Source organism: Pygoscelis adeliae, unplaced genomic scaffold (genome assembly GCF_000699105.1).
Source record: "Pygoscelis adeliae isolate BGI_AS28 unplaced genomic scaffold, ASM69910v1 Scaffold42, whole genome shotgun sequence".
NCBI lineage: Eukaryota > Metazoa > Chordata > Aves > Sphenisciformes > Spheniscidae > Pygoscelis > Pygoscelis adeliae.
Window position 1 is genome coordinate 1,598,754 of NW_008824283.1, and position 23,053 is coordinate 1,621,806.

Below are 23,053 nucleotides of genomic sequence, written 5' to 3' on the forward strand. Positions count from 1 at the left end.
GAAGGAGCACTAAAAGAATGTCAAGCTTTTATGAGAAAACACAGAGAAAAAAGAAAAATAATTTTTTTTTTTTTTAGGTTTCCCCGTTACCTAGGCAACAAAGGTCCTCACCAGCCAGTTACGGCAGAGGAAGGATGCAGCCTCCCATAAACTGGAGAAGAAAAAAGCCACGCAAACAGAGGTTTCACAGTTCAGGCAGGCAGCCCTGCTCCCTCCCCTGCCAGCACTGCACTCCACCAGCGGGCAGGGTGCTCGGAGCCGCGCGAGGACAGCTGTCCCGCAGCCTCACTTACACAGGTTTCCCCTTCCCTGCCTCTCCTCCCTTCCCCTGATGCTGCAGCTGGATGCTGCATCAGGCAACCAGGCCAGGTTCAGATGCCAAAGCCTAGAGGGTGAGTCAGTACTTTGAATTTTCACTGCTGGATCATACAAAGAAACCACATAAAAGGGGCAGATTTCAGGAAGAAAGCAGCAGAGAGGATGGGTGGCAGGCGTGCCTGCCACCTCCACCTCCCCAGGTGGAGGATTCTGTACTGGACGTGAAAGACCAAGATGTTATAAAAAGATCTCACAACAATATTGAGGAGAGGACAAATTAAGCTTGTCAATACTTCATATACTTGAGTATTCTTTGTGTATTTAAATACTCCTCTAGATGTTGACACGACTTTATTAAACTTGGACACAAAAAATCCCGGTAGCAACATGAAGAATTGCTTTTGAGGAAAGCCAATGACAGAACCAACAAACCAACCAACCCACCCACCTAAACCTTAATCCTCTTCTATCATTCAGAATTAAGGTGCCATGGCATGTGATCTAAGGATCTAAGGCACATGCTTTGAGGATCTCACTGACCAATCCATTACTCCGAGGATTTCCCAGTTAAAGACTTACACTGTCAAGCAAGCTCTAAGGTCGGTCAGTTATCAATGCCGCAACACAGTTATAGAGTTAACTTTATAGGCATGATTCAAGTCAGACAGAACAGAAGATACAATGCTAGCACCACAGCGGATGGGATTATTTTAATCTTTCAAAAGTAATATCAACTTGGAGGCTGGGGAATTCTGGAAGGAGCTGCGAGGCAGAGCTTCTTGTTGGTTGTTATCCAGGTAGGAGACAGCTTGAGAGTTTTGGGCAGAAAAATAAGCAGACATGATCATCAAGCATACAGAATTGGAACATTTTGAAGTTAATTGCCCTGCAGGCCATAAAACTTTCTTTTACTGAGATTATTAGGATGGAGAGATTTCTCTGGATTGGTAAGGGAAAACACTAAAAAAGGACAGGTTGAGATACTGCTTCCACCCCTAAACAATTCAGAGTTTGGACTTGTTCTTCTGCACATGAAAGGACTAGCAATTTAAGAGACCTAAATGACACAAAGGTAAACTTCTGCAGAAGTTATTGAAATCAGCTGTATACGACCATACTCATCCAAAATCATAAACAGTTTTAATGCATTTTAATGGCATTTTGGCATTTCTTTAATTCTCTTCAGAAAAAGCAGCAAATTTCTTGTTTTCTGTTCATGGTGTGCCTTCTATTTCTTTAAGATTTTGAGCAGCTTTGAGGAGGATTGCTCAGAAACACCCAGAACTTAAAAACTGAGCAGATTTCCATCTCTTCTTCCCTTCCGCCAGCCAGACTTGCTGCAGGAAGAAAAATTAAGATGACACAAAACAAAATCTAGCATTGCAGTGAGACTAGATAATTTAAGGAACTTAAGTGTCTGTGTATAACACATTTGCCCAAGGAACAGCTGGTTCATTTGTTTTTCTTACTGAAAAGCTGAATAAATTGACAATAGTAGAGCTTTCACGTGTAGACTATTGGTTTGAATCCAATATAGGTCACTAATGCCTGAAACTCATTACAAGCATTAGAAAACAAGTGCGTCGTCTTCTGCATCCTACAGTACAACAATTCCTAGAGAGAAATGACGGAGGCAGAAAAGCTGAACTATCTCTCTGTGCTGGTTTTGGCGGTGATAGAGTTAATTTTCTTCACAGTAGCTAGTATGGGGCTACGGTTTGGATTTATGCTGAAAACAGTGTTGCTAATACAGGGATGTTGTCCTTACTGCTGAGCAGTGCTGACACAGAGTCAAGGCCTTTTCTGCTCCTCACCCCACCAGCGAGCAGGCTGGGGGTGCACAAGAAGTTGGGAGGGGACACAGCCGGGACAGCTGACCCCAACTGACCAAAGGGATATTCCACACCATATGGCGTCATGCTCAGCATGTAAAGCTGGGGGAAGAAGGAGGAAGGGGGAGGACGTTCGGAATGATGGCGTTTGTCTTCCCAAGTCACTGTTAGGCGTGCTGGAGCCCTGCTTTCCTGGAGATGGCTGAACACCTGCCTGCTGATGGGAAGGAGTGAATGAATTCCTTGTTTTGCTTTGCTTGCATGCGCGGCTTTTGCTTTACCTATTAAACTGTCTTTATCTCAACCTATGAGTTTTCTCATTTTTACTCTTCTGATTCTCTCCCCCATCCCAGCAGGGGGGGAGTGAGCGAGCAGCTGTGTGGTGCTTAGTTGCCGGCTGGGGTTAAACCACAACACTCTTAATCTTTATTAGTTGCTGATTCCAGGTCACGGCTGGGAAACACAGGATCTTATAAGAAAAAAAAAAGTGTACTGACGTCAACGGCATGCCAGAGTGGTGAAGGGTGACTTTGCTCAGTACATGAACAGGATTGAGACAAACAAGTGAAAACATGCAGTGCTTTGTTCCAGCTCACCTACAACCATCACAAACTGGGAGGAGTTAAAAGAAAAAAAGCTTTCACATTAAACCCCATATAACTTAATAATGACTGAAATGGCTTAATGCTGCAGTTAACAACTGTAGCTCTTCCATTTTCTGGAGGGCAACGCATAGGAGTACTTGTGCAAGCCTGTGCCTTGCACCACATATGGAGAACAATAAACTGGCTGTAATCATTAATGGTATGGATGAAGCACTTGATAATAAACCACATATATAAGCCCCCTCCCATACTTCTTCGACACTAAACTTCAATGGGCTATGCAAATTTAAACTACCATAAAGCTACTGTACAAAGCCTTTATAAAGGTACAAGCTCGTCTCCTAAGCCACAGCAGAACTGCATACACAACACAGCTCTGCTCTCATCTTCAGCCTCCCTGTATAATAAAGAACTTACTCCAGCTCCTTAAAGAATGGGTTTTGTAGGTAATAAGTGTTAAGCATTTAATAATTCTCATTTCAAATTCACTGAAAAACAGCTCTTTCATTACAGGAATATTATCGGTCTGGCTCAATTCCACAAAGGAGTACGACTCCCAGAGCCAGCAGGAGATCCCAGTGCTTTGGGAGCTGCTTGGTGAGCGGGGACTAGCTCACTCCCGCTTGTGGCAACTGGCACAAGACAGACTGGAATTGTGCTTAGTGCATTACAACAAGGGAAAGGAGAAGAAAATTAAGACACTCTGCTACTGCCTTTGTAATCCTCCCACCCCGTTCTTTGGCAGGAGAACTAGCTTGTAGCTGGTTCACTGAATCAGCTATTGCACTGCTCACGCTCATCTCCACGCTTGGATGTTCTCCAGAAAACCCAGCTCATCCGGGCTGCAAGATCGTTGATAAAATAACGTACATTCAGCTGTCTGAAAAGGCTCTGCAAGGCAATAACCTGAGACACACTTACTTGTAGCAGAGGGTTGGACTAGACAGCCTCTTGAGGTCCCTTCCAACCTGAAGGATCCTAACGAGCTGCTTTTGCTGTAATAATACTTTGAAGAGCAGATCTCAGTCGAAGTATCTAGCAAAAGATTCCCCCATGTGTATCTGTCACCCTGCTTCAAACTAAGCACACCTTACCCTAGTGCGGGGCAGGTTTGTGAACCAAGCTGGCGATCTCATGAGTAAACCATTCTTGAAACCAGTTTTGCAACTCATGCCTGCACGCTGGCACAGGGAAGGAAAACCCAAACCGCTATCACTGAATGAGCGGCGCCCGGTACCTACTGAAACCAGAGGACAGCAGCACTGCAGATAGTGAAGCTTGCACTCTTAAGATGGCATTGCCTGAATGCTCACCTGCCAAAGAAACCGAGATGCATCTGAACAGTGAAGCGAGACAAGGGGTTTGCGCAGCTCCTTCTGCACTAATCTGCTGGCTAACAGGGATGTGCCATCATCACCCAGTCTGAGGTATGTCTTGTCCATGTGTTATAATTGAAAGCCAATCTGCCTACATGCCATTGCTACCTATGTTTGTCAGAAACCTTTTGTTTTGGGTTGGATTTTGGGAAGGAGGAGCAGACGGCATTTCTTTTGGGAAAAGGCTGGTGTAGATATGCAAGGTGCATCGCTAGGCACGCTGATCCTCTCCATTTATCATAGCAGAGCACCAGCATCAGTTAATTCATTAGCACTAATTAACTAGGCTGAAGGTGAAAGATAATTAAGATTAACACAGTCTTCTGAAAGACAGAAATTTCTGCACTAGATAAGCAAGCCACTTTTCTTCAAATTTTAGCTGCAGTTAGTGGGTGTGCAACCCTTACTGTCCCTGCTGTGCTTGGAGGGTGGAGAGCAGGGCAGGGAGAGGAGAGGGACTAGCTGCCATGGGAGGAGGGATGGGTGGGAATGGAGAACGATTTGGGAAGGAGAATGCTTGTCGGAAAGGGGGCTCAGGGCCATGAACCAACTCCCTCAAAATTCCTCTTAAAAATCCTCACTAATGCCAACAGCAGCAGTGGCAATCCTGTCAGACGAACTGGGATCTGCAGCCCCACCGTGCTCGTCTGCCAGAGAAAGAGGGGAAGCCAGAAAAGAGGGGACCTACGCCAGAAAGCTCAAAACTTGACGGCGGTGTAACTTACAGAACAGAACTAATTATTCCTTAATACAGCTTCACTAGAGCACAGATACCTACAGTCTATGCAGTTCATTGGCTTTTCATCTCCTCTGGTTGTGGCAGACAACTAAGACACCCACTGGGCTGGTATGCACCTGTAATCCACAATGTGGCTAAGGACTGCCAGTTACTAGACTAGGACTATGAATAATAACTATGAACTAAACAATGCAAGAAGATGGTAAATTTTAACCACAGCCATGGGTTCAGAGGCTGGTTAGTCAGTCACAGTCATGGCATCCTTTACGACAAGTCTCCCCTTCCCTTTCCTTGCAGGCTTTCGCCACGATACAAATTCTAGAACAGACAGATTAATCCCTGAGTATTTCTTTATCCAAATGAGGTTTGATAGAGAAAGTCAATTATGTATTAACGCTCGCTAGTTGTCATGTTAGCAATACTATATGTACTGCCACTTCTGTATCACTCTGTAAAACTTGGATCTAATATTGCAAGAAGGTAACAGCTTCCAAGAAACATTACATCAGGGTTCAAAGATGACAAGTCTTTTTACTAATGAAGTATTCATGTACTATTCTGCTTTGCATGTCATTAAAATAGATGCCTGTCTAGACAGACTTCTCAGATAAAATTTAAAAAAAAAAATCTATTTGGTAAAAGAGCTTCTCTGTATAGCCTCTTTGTTTACATTTGCTGTTCTCCATTATCCACCTTCTTAAAGGAGATTTGGAGGAACAAAAGAAGGCATGGTATCGCAATCATCTGAGCCTGCATCATATCCCTCCATGGCCAGCTAACTTGGCAACTTATTAAATGACCAGGTTATCAGTTCAGCGTGAGGATGCACAGAAGCAGAACTCTGATTTACAGAAGTTGTCACTGCCTTTACCACCACTGAATTTTTATTTTAACTAGTCTGTTGTTCCTGTAAACCAGGAGGGAATACCTAGCGCTCAGCATCCAAAATCCTATGACTAACATGGTTAAAATGGAAAACCACATGGGAGGTTAACAGCAGCACTTTATACAACTGAGAGAGATTTTCCTTCTTCCTGCCAACCACAAAGACTTAAGCACTTCTTGCTTTCTTTGGAGGTCTTTTACAAAGCTTTTCCTCTGCTCTCCTAAAACAGGCTTGTAAAAGTCTCCTTCTGATGCAGAATTCATGGTTTTTGACTAGGATGTTGCTGAAAGACCACCAGAAAACATAGCATATTGGTTCTTGAGGTACAAACGCTTTATTCTTTCACAAAACAGGAGAAGAGAAGATGCCATTTGGACTGCAGAAGTTGTGTTAAACCTAAACTAGCTCCCCTATGTTTATGAAAAGATTCCATCACTCTATGAACAGCAACATACTTTCTGAGTACTGTTTTCAGTGTGCAGAGAAAAAAGTCTTTGTCCATTACCGTAGGACTTTTTGCATAATAACCATATACAAAACATAACTATTCAGTCTCACTTTCCTAATATGACAAAGTACTTTGCTATTTCCAGTTAATTCTGGAAGACGAGGTAACTGCTATGCTATTTGCATTTTACTTTAAGAGGATTTTCCTCTAGCTAAGATTAGTGATCAACACCGTGGACCACTACATCATCCGACAAATACACCAGAGCTTGCTACGCTCCTTTCCAAATATGACAAAAGGCAAAGACAACTTTACCTTTGCTTCAGACTAATCTCATCAGATACAATCCACTTGTCCTTAACTGCTTGTCCTACCTTGGACCGACTCTTGTAGCCACCCCAAGAAAAAGCATGTCTTTTTGTTTCTCAGGTGGAGAAGGCACAGTCTGACCACGGTAAGAAGTCCTGCCCTGCGCAGGGAGGTTCAATTAGCAACTAGTGACTGCAGCAGCTCGAGCTGCTCCATCTCCATTGCATGACCAGTGTCAGTGCGCTTAACCTTTGAACAATCCCCTGCCTGCCACAATGCCCTCCTCTGGGCAGCAAAATGATATTTGAGACTTAGTTTAGTCTGAACTAGAAGTGGATATGCGTGGAAATTCGGCTTGAGACAGCACTTGTAACTTCAGCTAACACAGCAGTGGAGACAACCCCTTAGACCAAACACAAAAGCAAATGTTGGCTTTTATGGAGCACGGAGAAGTCCCACATCAGTTTGCAATGAGAAAAGGAGGTGGAAAACTACTTTCTGAGACTAAACAACAACTCTCCCCTCGACCTACCAATATGCAACAGGGGATGGATAGAAAGAAAGCACAGAATGACCTAGACAAAAATTTGCCCTGTACCATTTTTCTCTTGCTGCTCCCAAACTTGCCTGTATCCCTGTGTTGACATTCAAAGATCTGTAAATGAGCATAGAAGCCATCCATTTGCATGCTCAGTCTCCAAGGATAACCAGCAAAAATGTTAAAGGCTCCAAGGAGGTCAAGCAAACTGACACAATCCCACATTAGTACCTACATCCTAAAATAAAACTACAACACAAGGCTGTTTAAAAAGGTGGGGGCGGAGGGGATTAAAGAGGGTTACAGGAAAGATTTGAAGCAACAGAAGGCTGTAGCATTGCTTTATCCCATGTAATGTGCTCTTCACCTCCAAGGTGCTGTTCCTTCAAAGTTACCTTATTTATAATAAAAATGAAAAAATGTATTGATTAAGCACAAATGTAGAAGATTGCATGTTAGTCAGAGCTGCATCACGCCCTAAACATGCACCTAGCAGAGGCTTTGAGGATCTGCACAGACCTTGAGAGCCCAGACAAGTTAAAAATTCAAGGCCTTGTTGCAGCTATGACTTCTACAAAAAACTTCCTTGATTGCTACGGATCAAATAAAGGAAGCTCTGAGATTTCGTTATTTCTGTATAATAATTAATAGTCAAAGCATGCATGGAAACACACACTTTATTTTGTTGCACGTATTCTTTGCAATAAGGCTAACAAAACAAACATTGCTTGTGCTTGCTCTGTGCTAGGCTCTGTATTAGGCTCAGAAGTGTTATCAGCAAAAGAGCAAAGCCTGTTCCACTTCTCAGTAATAAATGTCAGCAAAAAGCAACTACCGGCTCTAGGTCTCAACAAAGTCAGCCTCTTTCAAGTTATGATTTAGAAGTCCCTTATTGTTTTAACCCTTTCAAGCTATAGTATCACAAGGCACGCTAGCACTAAGGAAAAAAAAAAAAAATTCTTTGAAATTAGTATTTTTCCCCTTACTGGCAAATCTGGATTTCACCAGATGAAGCCGGTATCTATCACACGCTTTTGTTGTGCTCCAATATGCCCTTACCAGCCTGCTAAGTGCTGAAGACATTCAGGAATTTTCTCCTCCATTTCCAGAGGTAAATCTGTTCTGTAACACACTCTCTGAAGCCCTGTAATGACCTGAAGTTACCACCCTAAGGTATTTAAATCTTTCACAATCTCTTTCAGTAAAGTATTAAAACACCACCTCTTGGCTCGCCTGCGGGCTGGTGGTACTCCCTGGGCTTTCTGTAACACGCCCCAGGTGGGACCTTCCTCAGCCATTATCTGGCCCTAAAAAGTTTGCTAGGGAGAAGCCGCCTCCTGCGACTCAGACACTTCCGATCATAACTATCTTGCCTCGGTCTTGAAGAAAAGATACCATCTTCCTATTGTTCAGATACCTGAAGCCAAAAGAGAAGGATGACAAGTGTCCTGGCCGCTGTCAACCGGAGATCGTGGAGGAGGAGCAGGGAGCATCCATGGGCAAGGAACAAGTGAGATGCCCAAGGTCTGGCTGAGCCCCTCGTTTACTGAAATGAGGCACTGTGAAGGACACCAATTCCTTCAGGAACACCAATTTTGGGGCAAAATGCTCTATGTCAATTACAGAAGCAAGCAATACCACCTCTGAAGATCACCTTTTCACACAGAAGGCAGCATCTAGGGGGCTCTCGTTGGCTTATACTGAAATTTTCAATGAGGAGTACATTAAACACTTCATATTTCTTTTTCTCATTTTACTAGCGGACAGCCAGGCAGATGAAGCAGATACAGCAGTGAAACTGGGTAAGTGGCCAATGATGGAGTAAATGTCCACTCCTGTGGAGTATCTAATAAACTAGACATCATGTCCTGACCACTATCAGATATCAGAGGAATATTATTCACTTAAGACGGACATACTCCTGTCTGGAAGATCTGCAAGATGCAGATCAACAAGCGGTATGCAGCTTCTTATAAGAAGAATTTGAGATGTTCTTTTGTCATGAGTCCAGATTTATTTTGAGCATTTAATGGCCATCATGGAGAGTCAGTCTTTTTTTTTTTTTTTTTTTCCTTTTTCCTTAAAGGAGTTAGTTGCACATTCCTGGTCACACATTAATGGTTTTTTAAAAAAAAAAAAAAAAAGTTCTGAAAACAGTGTTGTACAGTCGTCCTCACCACAGCAGAAAAGGCAAATTGAAACCAAAGACAGGAAACAGACAGGCATATGCTACCAGGGGAAGAGACTTGAGAAGAGTCCAAGCCATTATGTTGATGAAGCTCCTCAAAATACCTTTCAAAATAACAAGAACAGAAGTTAAAAATATTTAAGGAAAACAACTGTAGGATATAGCCTAAGTGGGTTTTTATTTGAAGGATTGATAGTTTCTAACCTGCACTTAGATATATAAATATTTCAGCCAGTCACAACTGCTTTACATCCTGATGATTTGATTCAATGCTCCATTTGAAGAAATCCAGTGTTCCACAGAAAGGATGTTGTGTATCTATTTTTAAAATATTAATCACAGCAGAAATAACAGAAAGCATCATCTTAATTGTAGCTCTGAAGAGGCTTTTGAGAAAATAGACTCTGTTTCAAGGTTAGGAGGAGTCTGGTGAAGCACAACAGCGTAACGTGTCCTTCACTAGCACCAACACGCTGCACCCGGGATGGCAGAGAGCGCTTGTACCATTCCTACGGAAAACACACGAGACAGCAGCTGCAGAATCACACAGGTCCCAGTGCCGCAAGCACTAATGAAGGCTACGGTAAGGAAGATAAAGCAATTCCCAAGGAGGGATGGGTCTTCTCACCGTCTTCCACAGTAGCCCTTTGCTTTAAAGCAGCACAAGGCACATTTTACATTGTGAATACATGTACTTACTCCTCAGTGTCTGGGTACTGGCCCAAGCATGTTAGCTTTAAGCGAATGGTAGGAAAGAGTAAGAGATCCCACATAATGATCTGGAATTTTGGAGAGGACGGAAGACAAAATTAAAAGTAACAGAAAGGGGTGCACCATTAGAATAAAAGCACCTCCAGTAGTGATACGCTAACCCAATTCCAATGATTATCTTTAATTGCCTCATTGATTAACTATTGTCATTTCCCCTCATTCTCTACTCACAAATCTCTGTGGTCACCTTTCCACCACACGCTATGCACAGTGGTTGCAACACAGAAAGAACACGAATATTGGTCAAATGTTAGCCTGGCTGTTATTTGCTTCCTTGAGAACAAGAGAAACACCAACCCTGTGGAGCACCGCCTGGTAGGCACTGCAGACGCAGCCTTCTCACATGGAATTTGCCAATTACAAAATAATTTGTTGGTGTTTCTCTAATTTTCAGTCAGGGGATCTCTTGAATGGCTCACTTTTACAAGAAGCATTTCTTTAATGAAACAAAACACCATATAAACACATAGTTTTAATTCAGCCACAAGCTGCATGGTGACAGCCTAGCAATGGATGATACTCCAAGCATCTCTTCAAGCATCTCTACCTCTCACTTCTAACCACAACCCAGTGGAGCACAGTCCTCCCATGACGCAGGGGCTACACACCAGTGCTCTTCAGAAACCTGGAGTCACACCCAGCCCACAACTCTCCAGCAGAGGGGATGAATAACCCATTTGATGGTTCTGTTAAGAATCACTTCATTACGTGGTAGACGAGGGTTCCTCTGAAGTGCAGTGCATTTTAAAATCACTGCTGTTTTACATCCTTCTCTTTCTAAAAATGCACGCAAGCCACTGGCTGTGAAAGTAAAGGCCCTTCGTAAATGGTCCCTTCCCACCGCTTCTGAGGCTGCGGATGCATGGATGTTTTTCTGAGCAGCAAAACCATCCTAGCAGTTGCCTGACTCCCAGCTCCTGCTCGTTCCTGCTGTTGCAATACCCATCAAATCGCCCTGCTATAGGTGCTTGCAGCTGTCTTATAAACTGGACGGGGGAACTGATGAATGTCAAAAGCAGCCCAATGTTGTGGCAAGGGACATTTTAAAGCCAAAGATGTACGCTGACCCCGCTCAGGATCCTGCGGCCCCAGAGATGTGCAGGGGGAACAAGGAGGTTGTGTAAAGGCAACCTGCTCAGTCTTGCTCTGCAGCCTAAAGTGTTCAGGGTCCACAGCCCTGGTCAGTATTGGGAAGCCAACTCTACTTCACCACTGCTCTCTCAAATTGAGAATACACATTATGCTTTCTTTCATGCTGCCTCTCTGAAAGAAACGCTGAACACACCCTCACACCCCACTAAAGTCTCCATACTTCCCCTGCTAGGATGCACACTCTCCCCTCCAAAGTGTCAACAGCTCTAAAGAAGGGGACTTGGCAAAGCAGCAGCCCCATTCTGCTGTATAGCATTGCCTCCCTGCTCCCTTGCATCCCTCCTCTGACTCAAGCAAAAACAATCCAAGGAATTACATCAAATGAAAGAGACCAGCAACAGCTAGCTTTGCTATTTAGGAAAGCAATCTTTTACACAACTTCACTTAAAAACAAGCGTTTCTCTTCCTTGTTTATTTTGTGCTTCATAAGTACCTTCACAGTAACACTCTGCTTTGCATGGGTCCTTTCAGAGTGAAAACCCGAGCAAAGACAGGAGAAAACACCACTAAAGAGTAAAAACAACTGGCCATGAGACTCCACGTCAATGCAGGATGGGGTTATTCGCATTAACTCCTTGCCCCTCTCCCCTAGAAGGCTTTCAAAAGGGAAATGGGGAAAGTACTCAAGAGCGTAAGCATTCACAACTCCACTTAAACATAAAAATCAAACCAAAGGTTTCTCCAAAGCTTTCAACTCCCAGCTCTGAAGTGATTACTATGAAAGAAGGTGTTTCTACTGCACTACAGTTTATAAATTACTGCTGCAAACCTCCCCTTTTTCAGTGTGAAGGTAAACAAATGGATTGCTTTAAGCATCCAGGAACTGAAATAACGCACTGTATTTTCAGCCGGGAAGAGCTGTTTTCTCACTCATATTTATAAATTTAATATCTCCTCCTTGAAGTTCCAGCTTAAAAAGAAAAATGCAGCTAAAGCTGCCAATTGTGCAACAGTCATGTGATGAGGCTTTACAGACTTGACAGCACTGTTAAACCAAACGACACAGAAAGTGGTAAAAGAGAATGTTAAACCAGGCTTTAGAAAAGATTTAAACATTTTGCAGTTCGCATCTACATTTTGAATCCTCAATTCCTTTCCCAAAGGACAGTAAAAGTTGAAGTAATTGGTGTAATAATTTGACTTTTGTCTTTTTAAATTTCACATGGATCAAAAGCAAAAATGAAACAATTCTCTTCCTTTTACCAGACAACTTGCTAGACCTTCTAAGTATCTGGCCAGTCTTCAGCTGCAACAACTACAGAGCAAAGGGACCCTTCTTGATTTGAGTGTAACATTTGTAAGGACTTTGCTCATGCAGCAGGGCATCTGCCATTCCCCAGCACTGCGTGCACGTGTGCTTCTCTGGAAAAAGGCATTTCCCTAGAGCAATAAGTCACCTTTCCAGGAGTACCAGCTCATCGACGGACAGAGAAAATGCCAAGAAGCACGGAGGCAAGAGACGGCAGAGGAAGAGAAGCTGCCACCCTGCCGGCTGCCTCCGAGCAGCCACCAGGAAGCGGGCTGAAGCAGGCTGAATTTGGTGTCCGAGCAGGGAGCACGCAGCCTGGAGGCCACTGGTTGAAGATCCCTAATTTAGATGAAGTCTTCTAATGAAAAAGCAATTACTGTGCCTGAGGAGAAGTTAAACAGCCAGAGCATTTCAGAGATTTCTCATCAGCAGGAGGTACTTTCTGAGGACAGAGAGGGCAGAAGGAGCATGCACAAAGTTGCTCCATGAAATGGATTTTGAAGATGAGTTGGTCTCCCCCACCACTTTGCAGGAGTTTCCTTAACTTTTACGGCCTGCATACTCGTCTTAGTACTACTGCTGATCATATTGACAGATATGCTTTGATAGCCAGACCTCCCAAAGCTTTCATAACTGCTGCAATCTAAAATTAGACAGCCAGAGTCACCAAAATGCCATTCAGTATCGTTTTAAAGAGACATCAGAAAAACCTGACCGAGCGTTCTGTACCCACATACAAAACCACACTGTTCAATGTTTCACATATGTGTAGACAATGTAATACATTACAGAAAAAATATTTTGTCAATGACAATTAAAAAGTCTCTTCAGACAAATGAGCTACTGAGAAAGCAAGTCCTACAGCCTTAACCCCCTAGCAAAGGCTAAGCAATGGATACAGTAGCTGGCAGGCAAGGGTGGGAGAAAAAACACAAAGATCTTGTGGCTTAACAGGCAGCAGTTTACAGAAGCAGATTCAATTTAAAATGCTAAACATGCCACGGTGAAATTTACTGTACAGATTCTCTCAACCACAGATTCATCAATATAACAGTTAAGTCCAATATAGCCATCACACAAAAAGCACCACAAAAATGACAGAGTTCCACTTCTGAAGCTACTTATTTTAAGGGAGATGTATAAGAAATGGTCAGTGTTAAACATCTACTATATAATTTTGTTGCAGATATTTCTGAATTATTGTACAAATTTAAAGACTAAGTCCTGAGAGCCTGTCGACTACCTTCCACTGCTTCCTTTCCCATCTACATCTGGCAGCTCACTTTTAGTGATTACTGTTTTGGGAGCCTGGAAAATCAGTGTATGAGATGGATACACAGGGCCTGTTGCAGAAAGCTCATTTACAGTAGCATTCCACCACTGGCATTCACATGCAGCACCTCTTGGATGTTAATAAAGGTCAGGCATGTGACATGAGGAGCCTTAACATTCAAGAAGGAGCAGGGTTTGGCAGATATTCCCATTTAATCGGTAAAAACACCACAGCAGATGTATTTTCTAAAAGGTGATGCACAAAGTTTGCAACAGAATAAAATTCATACCTAATTATTTGAATTAGAGACCATGCTTCAACTTGGCTTAGAAAAAATAAGTTTGATTTCACTCCTGGATGGTATAAAGAAACCCTCTTCTGATATAGGATCTGGCTTTAATACAAACCAGTCTATATGCCTGTGATATATAAGACCTTTTATTAAATTAATACGAAGTGGCACAGCCACTAACGGCTGATACAGCCTTAAAACAACTGCTGGCACTTGGCTGCTAACTTTGCCCCTCCAGGACAGAGAACTGTCTGGTTCCTTTTCAATAAAAGCACTGAATGCTATTTTCATCCTTAGTTACTGTTTCTACAAAAATAAGCTACGGTGATCACGCCTCCCTTCCCCCACTCCAAGTCATATGCAACCTCGGGTGGTTTTGTTGTGCAAAGGAGGGTCTGTACACCCTCCTCTCTCCTTATAAGCAAGGATGAGGCTGGTTGGGATGACTAACTTATATTGATGGCATAGACTGCTCAAATTTCCCATCACTATTGTGTTCCTCAGCCCTGCAAGGAAGAAGAAAATGGTATTTTGCTTATGGTTTGCCTCTACCACCAGTACAGACTGTTGTCCATCCAGTCTCAAACACTGGGGACAACTGCTTTAGGCAAATCCTGTGTTTCTTGCACCAGCGTGATCTTGCTATGTAAACTTTTCATAACACTATTGCAGAAAAGAAGTTAGAGCAAGGCAAAACCTGTCAGCCTGAAATTTCCCCAATGAGAATAATCTCAGTAAGGATAGAAACAAGGTAATACCATCCACTGAACAATGTTAATAAAACACTATCCTAATAAAGGTAACATATGAACAGTCTACCAGCGCTAGGCAGTAAAGCACCCTGACGCCCACCATCAATAACCCCTGTGCCCGTCCAACACCTCCTCAGAACTTCTTGCACAATGAATGCAATCAACGCTAAAAGCAACACTGACATCTTGCCAAATGCACCTGTGCTATGGGCTGCTCTGCCCTTTACACCAAATCATACCGTTTGATCAGCTTTAGCTATTGCCCTCTCTCCCCTCCCCCTTGCACTCCCAAGGTCTTGAGCAACAGCATGAAATCCTTCATTTACAAACAAAAATGGAGTTTTCAGTATAGCAGAGGGTAACTTTCTTTACCGAGTACAACTAGTAAGTGCTCACATAGTACTGGCTAAGTACTAAAAAAAAAAAACCCCAAACCCCAACCTGCTCAGTAAGGAGCACGTGCATCCTGATGGTCTGTTGAACCACAGCGCTGTACTGAGACGCAGCTGAGCACTAAAGGACGGCAGGTACACGAAGCGACGCAACGCGTCCTTTCAGACAGCCACAGCCTCCAAAACCCCGGTGCACACAAAGGGGAGGCAGTGCACAGAGGGATGCAGGACTGCAGGCACAGCCATTAAAAGCTGCTCTTCAGTGCTGGGAACCATCAGGCCCAAAGGCAGCAAATATTACAGTATGATGCATAGCTACAGCTCGATAGGGAAAAAAGAGTTTTGCTGAAATTCGGAATTTGTGTTTGGACTGGGGGTGGGGTAAATAGCAGAGGTGAAGCATGCTTTCCTCTACCCCACTGCTGTTGGCTTTGGGTTTTTTTGGGTTGGTTTTTTTTTTTAATGCTTTTCTGTTGAATATTTCACCCGAAGGGGAAGAAAGTGCTCTATTCACAGCAAGAACATTTCAGTAATTTCACCTGCTTTCCCCCAGCATTTAAGTTAAATACTCATATCCCCACTTTTCATGATCTCAAGTGTTACACGCAGTAAATGTGACAGTTCTGCTTGCACACAAAGAGCCAGCACTGCAAGAATGCTCATGGAAAAAGCACGCTGCGAGCTACAGGAGCTGTATTTTAAGGCACAGAGAAGTTCACTGCTCCCGAGCACAAAGCCACTGGGCTTACAGAGAGGCCCTTTTATCGTTCAAATAGTATTAAAGGAGTTAAATCCAATATACTGGTCACTATGCTACAACGGATTAAGTGTCCATCCTGAAATTTAAAAACTCCACTTAACCCCAGACAGATTCCAATTAATATTAACTAGTTTCAGGACAAGTTCAGCTCAACGCTAACATCTGGTGCAGACCCTAATAAAATACTACACACTCCAACATTTCCTTTTTGATAGCTGAGAAGTATGTAAAACTGTTCTTTGTTAAATTTAAATGGACTTATTAATAAAATATTGAGGATGTGCTACTTTAAGACATCAGAAAAAAATAATGTATAAACTGGCAATAACATTATTTCTGTTTTTAAATACATCCCACGGAGGCACCCAAGATAGATGAGAAGTGCTAAGCCCACCCCACAAGCTTATTTATTTATTTAATACTTCTTACATGCTATTTTTAACTGCAGAAGAGAGCAAAAGGCATCCATTAGAAAAATTATATTGGTTAGTTTTCCTCACACAGGTTAGACAAGTGAGATATCTGGCTGAATGCAGTGTTAAGAAGAGATGCATTTTTTTCCTCTCTTTCCTATACGTTTCTGGAATAAAAGAGCAATTTTATTTTTGCAGCATCAGCTAGGCCAGAATTTGTATCTGCAAACCTCCGTCAGTCCCTGCTCACTCCCCAGCCCCTTCTTCCCACTCCTCCACTTCCCACAAGGTTTAATTTTGTAATACAGGGTTTGAATATGTACACAACACGCTTACCACACAGGGACAGTTAAAATGGAGATGTATGGGTTTGACTTGGTTTTTTTAAGCCTCAGTTGTGCACACAGAAAAGAAATGAGAGGAAATGCCATAGTCTCGTAGTATTGCATCATTTTGCAAAAGACCTATTCCTTCCAGAGAGGAAAAAATTAAAAATTTTCTATTTTTTCAATAGAGTTAAAGGAATTTATCTTAGTTGATGTTGGTTTTCCTTAGGAATCAAGATTCTGTGGTGAGCTAAGAAATCAAAGGAAGAATGTCCCATCCTTATCTGTCCCATCACAAATACAAATTTTCATGTACAAAAATGCCAGAGCTATATTGTCACATTATTTACGTAGGAAAAAAAAAAATCTTGACTTGATTTCTACATGTCATCTTCCTAACAGTTGCTTTCTTTGGGGAAACACAGAGTGCTTTCATGCACAGCCTGAGCAGCAAATTTTCCCTTTTCCTCCTGTTCGAAGAAACAAAGCCTGAACTCCAAGGAGGCATGCTGGCACTCCCGAGCAGTTTCTACCAGGGTTTCTGGTGGACCCAGAAGACAAAATTGCACGTAGGCGTTTAGGTGTTATTTCAGGAGGCTCTGCAGGCTTTGTAAGTCTCCTCCTAACTTTGTTACAGAAGACACAACCTGAACTGGATGTGTATTTGCTGCCTGGCCAGGTAAACAGCTACAGACAATAAAAAGGGTATAAAAGATGAATTTCAGAGGTGACACAGATCCCTTGCCATGCTCCAGGTCCCTCTGCAGAGCCCAGGGCAGGGTGGGAGGACAGACGCCCCCACGTGGGGCACGGCACTGCTCAGCAGTTACATAGGTAAATCTAGGTGGTAGTGTAAGCCAGGTAAGCACAGGACTTACGCATACGTTAATGCATATGCAGCGGCTGCACTTCTTAACAGCTATTTTCCCTTCTTTAAGTTCTGCACAAAATGAGTTTCTGTAAACAAAAACATGGGGGTTTTTGGTGTCACTCAGAACAAGGACAGTTTGTTTGTTCTACCTGCCTGGAGATAAGCTCAGTTTGCTGATAACAGGCATTACTGAACCCATAAATGGAAGGCTTTTATTCATAATCTATTCGTACATGGCACTAATAATGCTTGATGACTAAGAAATACTTGAATTTCTAAAAGAAGTAGCTTTCTCTCTAGTGGAAAGGTCACATTGCACAGAGAACTATGCAAGCAGCTGATGCACAAGACAAGTGTCACCAGCGGAAAGTTGGATAAAAAGCAAGCAAATTTGTGGGTACAAAAATCACTACTAAACTCGAGATCCTGAATAAATACTCAAAATATTCTCTGTATTTGGAATCCGGCCTCAGGCCAGGCCTGGCTTGGGCAACAGAGCCTCTGATACAAGTTTGATTCCTGACTTATTTCTGAAATATTCTGAATATTCTGCACGTGGGCCTTAGAAAGCAGAGTACAGTCTGCCAGTAGTAGGCAGGACCACAAGCAAATTGTCTGCTGAAAAGCCAAATTTAAGAGTTCACATGCTTCTAAGTGTTACATTCAATGGCATTAAAAGGGCTAATTTCCAGGGCACGCCATCCATCCTACATTCCTCAGACTGCCCAAAGAGAAGAAATGCGAGTTATCTGCCCAATTTCAGATTTTTGCTTGCAACCAGAAACTGCTGGGACTTAAAGCCTTAAAATCTGAATAAGCTTAATAAGCAGTTATTCAAGAAACTAAGAAATGCTATTTTCAAAATTTGGGAGTGTCGAAACTATACATCACCCATCCTCTCTTCTTGAAAGCGAGGAGCACAGACACACAAGCGACTCCATCTCAGAAGCCAAAGACACATTCTTCCAGGCAGACTTAAGCTTTCCCACTTGAATAAAATCCTCCTCCACAATTACAAGTTGTTATGCCACTCTAACGAGAGGAAGCAGAGACCTAACATGTCAAACGGCTTCTTTGCATGACTTGATGCTGTAAATTTAACGTTTCCCCTGGAAGTGCTGTTCATATGTACACTTGTGCAACATTTAAACTGAAGACATAATCTAATGCTGTCAAAATAGCTCATTACTGGGGTCTCATCAAATCCATAACCACATTATACAAATAATATCCCCCTCACTACAAAAGCATGCTCGTGATTGAAGTTTTCATTTACTAAAAGAACTACGTTTCTATCAGTCTTCTGTGTATGGTCACAAGCAGGCTCAGACCCTCATTGCAGAGAGTTAGCATTCACACAATAAGCGACAATTCTTCACGCTAAGCTAAAGTCTGATCTGGAAAGCAACTCACATAAGCAGTAAGAGACCACAGTGAAAGGTAATCTATATTTTGTTAAACCCGCCCCGTATATAACATTGAGTTTTCCTCACCTCTGCTATTTTTATTTTAGCAACTAAGCAAAACAATGCAGCAACTACTTTAGGTCTGCAAATACTCAATCTCTGAGATATTAATTATTATCTGAATGGGGACTTAAAATTATCAGTAACTTCTGTTATCAATTTTGCCAGACCCCTCTCACCTATACAATTTGCTCCAGCTCACAAGCTGCCTAAACACCCAGCTGCTTCTGGGATATTTTCTGCAATGTAGTTGTTTTGGAAGGACAAAAAAACAGCAACACTATTGATTTAGAAGGAGAATATGCTGATGTTTTCTGGACACAGAATAAATATGCTATTTAAAGTACGTTATTGATATATAAAAATCAAGAAGCCTGGTAGGTAATTTAGGATTTCCAGATTCTGACCAGTTTTATGAACTAATGGAAGGAAAAAAACATGGTATGACAAGCACAGGAAGAAAGAGGTTTTCTGATACCAGTTCCACGCTAGACAACCTGACTCCTTTCTCTATCTGTTGAAAACCACACTAGCTTATAGCAGGGAAATTATTTTTCTCTCTCCAATGGATTGGGCCTAGAATGTATACAGACCTCCAACAGGTCTGTCAAAGAGGAGACCTGAGATCTCCCTGGCATTGGCAGGTTCTGGAAATAATTGACAAATTTATCTTTAAAACTACAGCTAATACAGAAATCAATTCCATAGGCATAACTGCCCTTGACAAAAAACTCACTCATTATCAGTCAAACCAGCAAAACACAAACCTCCTTGAAAACAAACAATGATCTGGAGGACCACAAAAGATCGCCCATGAATTATGGAGAAGCCAGGTCATGTTGCAGCACTGGAAGTTTCCACCTCTCAGCGATGCTGCCGAGATCCTGACTGCTGAACAGGAGATGGGAAAACAACACACTGAGCCCCAGCAACTAGTAATGTTTCACACTTTAGTATGGGAAAAGACGGACATCCCTAAATCCACCCCTTCCAAACTAAATATATGATCAACTGTGACTTCTTAAGGAAATTGAGGTCCTAAACACCACCAATAAAAGAAAAAGGAAAAAAAGCTAATACAAGTAGTCAATCTCATGAAGACTAGTTATGCCAAAAAGCAAGGTATGCAATCTTCCACATCATCCTTTTTCTCTTCCTGGGAAACCCTAATCAGCACATCTATAATGTCTTTTATACAGCATTCTGCTCCACGTGTCTGGAACAAGTTCATTATTTGGTGCAAGCCTCTTCATGCCCCTTCTGGAGGAGAGGACACCAAGCAGAGCCTAACCAGAACACATGCCTGCTTCAGTTCAGTGTGTTTTGTTATGGGTTGGTGGTGGGGTTTTTTTTGGTGTGGGTTGTTCTGGTTGTGGTTTCGTTTGTTTTTTTAATTTCATCCCGATTCTTTCAGGTTACTGAAGCTACAAATCCATTCAAATTTTTTCTTTAAATGTAGAACTTGAACTGTATTTCTATTGGGAATAAAGGGGAGCGATTCATTTCAGAGGGTGGAGTGAGGGAGAACAGAGCTTGAAAAAAAATCAGAATTCAGAACAGAGTGAAAGGGAAAGCACCTGAAGTAAGTGCTTACACTTTATCTTGTGCAAGATCTTACAGCAGATTGCCAGCAACAAGTTTTTGGGAAAGAAAAATTTTCATATTCTTCATATTCTTCAGAAAAGAAATTAAAAAAACAAACCCCAAAACAATTCAAGTGCCAAAGAAAACCATAAGATCAGGAAAAAGAATCCACTCCCTTACAAAGGGAGGCTGGAAAAAAAATTAAGAAAACTGTACCTTCGAGCATGCAGGTGTTTCAAGAGATTAGAAAGTCACACGTGTGACAGAGATCAGACTCTTAAATTGTGTATTATACCATGTACCTGATCATACATTCAAATTTAGGTAACAGTAAAAAGGTAGTGTTTCTTGGTCCCTCTACACACTAACGTAATTTTGCTTTGAAACACTAAATAGGAAGACATTGTGCATACTGAAATACAAGTATTTAAAACTATTGCATATATGTCTCAATTGATTTTCAGGTTAAAAAAACATTTGCCTTAACCTACTGTTACACTTAGGCCACATCCATCTTAGATGAACCTACCATGTGGTAGTGTTATATTTGCACCATCAATGATTGCTTGTGCCAGTTCGTGATCATTGCTCTCGAAAGCATGTGCAGCAGCCTTGAGGGCATCCCAAATCTCCTTGCGACCTTCGAAAGCTGGTGCTGTGTCCCAAAACTCATCTCTCTTACTGCGCAACTGTCCGTCTGTCATGGGGTAATCACTTTTCCATTTCGGTTTCTCTTTTTTCAAGGGCTGATTACGACCAAGAGCAACTGTGGAGGAGAAAAAGGAAGGGAAGTTAAAAAAAGGTAATAGCGCAAAATTACTGAAGTGCCCTTTGGTTATACCGTTTAGGATCTACGGAGCTAAAGTTTACTTTCGGGCAACCCTGATCCTCTTTTTCCACCTCCTATGAGGCATCACCTCCCTTCCCCTGGGCTCCAAGTTGGTTTTACCTCTCAGAAAAACTGAGGGGCTACGTCCTGCTTGCCAATTTCACCTGCACCCCTGAGCACCCCACAACTTCTCCCCAAGCTCCCCAGTAACTCCGCATCCCTCCGCCTGTGCTGTGTGTGCCTGGCTGGGAGACTCACACCCGACACAGACATCTTCCAAAGGCTGTAGCAGTGGTACAGTGAGACGCCTGTTATCCCAACACCGGGGTGCAGTGAGACCAGACTGCATCTCGATCTCCACTCTACGCTGCTAGCAATGCTCTCTGCTCAACAAACATGATATTCTGTTAATACAAGAGTTTGAAGAGGCTAAAGATCTTTTTTTGCATCATCTCCTTTTAAAAAGTTTTAATTCAGAGTAAGTATATGTAGAAAGGCAAATAAGATGCACAAAGGCTAGAACTGTCAGAGACAGAAATCCGTAAAGAATAATCCAGGAATCCATCAAGCTTTAGAAAGTGATTACCTCATTCACCATAAACACAAAAGCATTTGTTTCATTTTAACTACAGCTGTTTTTGGGTAATAACCAGTTAAGATAATCACACAGGTATAACGTTGGTGGATTAAAACTACCTGCTCACTTTAAATTACAGCACTGCTAAGACCATGATAAACCCTTCTTTTCCATTTGTGTGACTAAGGGGTTATTTCAACTTCTGTTGAAAGGAAAAGGAAAAAGAAAGGAGCGAACTTCAGTGCACACCAGGAAGAATTTCTACCTGCAAGAATTAAAACCCCATTTCTTTCAGCCGCCTCCTGGCATCGAGAAGCTCGCTGCAACAGGACCCTGCAAGGACAGTACTGGGAGAAGAGCAGCGACAAACCACAAAAGCAGTTCTCCCCACGGCTCAATACCACAAAACCTTGAATACATAGTTTAAATGTCTCCAGAGGAAACGAAGGGTCCTTCAACAGTTAAACTAAATTTAAGTGTGTTTGCAGCTGAAAATAAGCAGCCCCTCCATGGGACAGGTCATAGAAGCTGGGTGTTGAGTACTGATGGCTCTTGAAAGACAGGTAAGCTACACAGGACTGAAGTCAATTAAGGATCCCACCACATATGATGCTGGAGAGCCATCGCCTCCTACGCTCTCTGTGAAAAGCCCTCGTCGTCCCAAGAGAGCAGAGAAACCCCAGCTGCCATCAGGCCAGGGAAGTATGAAGAGATGCAGTCTGTCACCCCACATCCATGGTACCAAGGCTGAAATACCTCTTAAAAGAACGAGACACCACAGCTGCTGCGATATCAAAGCCTGCGGAGCAAAGCTGCTGCTTATCAGGTGCTCCTGGCTAGTCTGCAAGGATGGGAGCGCACCAGAACAAACACAGGGTTTACATTTAGCATTCTGTATCCCATGTACTTCCTTAAAGATAGTAAGAAACATTTCCTTTCTCCAGACCCTCTTATTTTTCTGGCAGAAAGTTGACAATAGCTGACAAAAAACCTTCTATCCCTCCTCAGTCTTACTCCAGTGTTCAGTTTTCAATGGAAGAATAGTGTAATGTCTAAATAGTCTTCATAGTTCTTAATCTAGACTTATGCTGTATCTCTACAGTTAAC

At 42.5% G+C, this 23,053-nt stretch overlaps 1 protein-coding gene across 1 annotated transcript in view; it reads right to left on the reverse strand.

Moving 5' to 3' along the window:
• The window catches only part of UBTD2 (ubiquitin domain containing 2), a 27,868-nt gene extending 6,560 nt beyond the window's left edge, over window positions 1-21,308 (reverse strand). Inside the window, exon 1 of the mRNA XM_009318481.1 lies at window positions 21,070-21,308. Coding sequence (XP_009316756.1) covers window positions 21,070-21,244 — 175 coding nt within the window. The 5' untranslated portion in view covers window positions 21,245-21,308. The remainder of the gene's footprint in view (window positions 1-21,069) is intronic.
• Window positions 21,309-23,053: the final 1,745 nt, after the last annotated feature.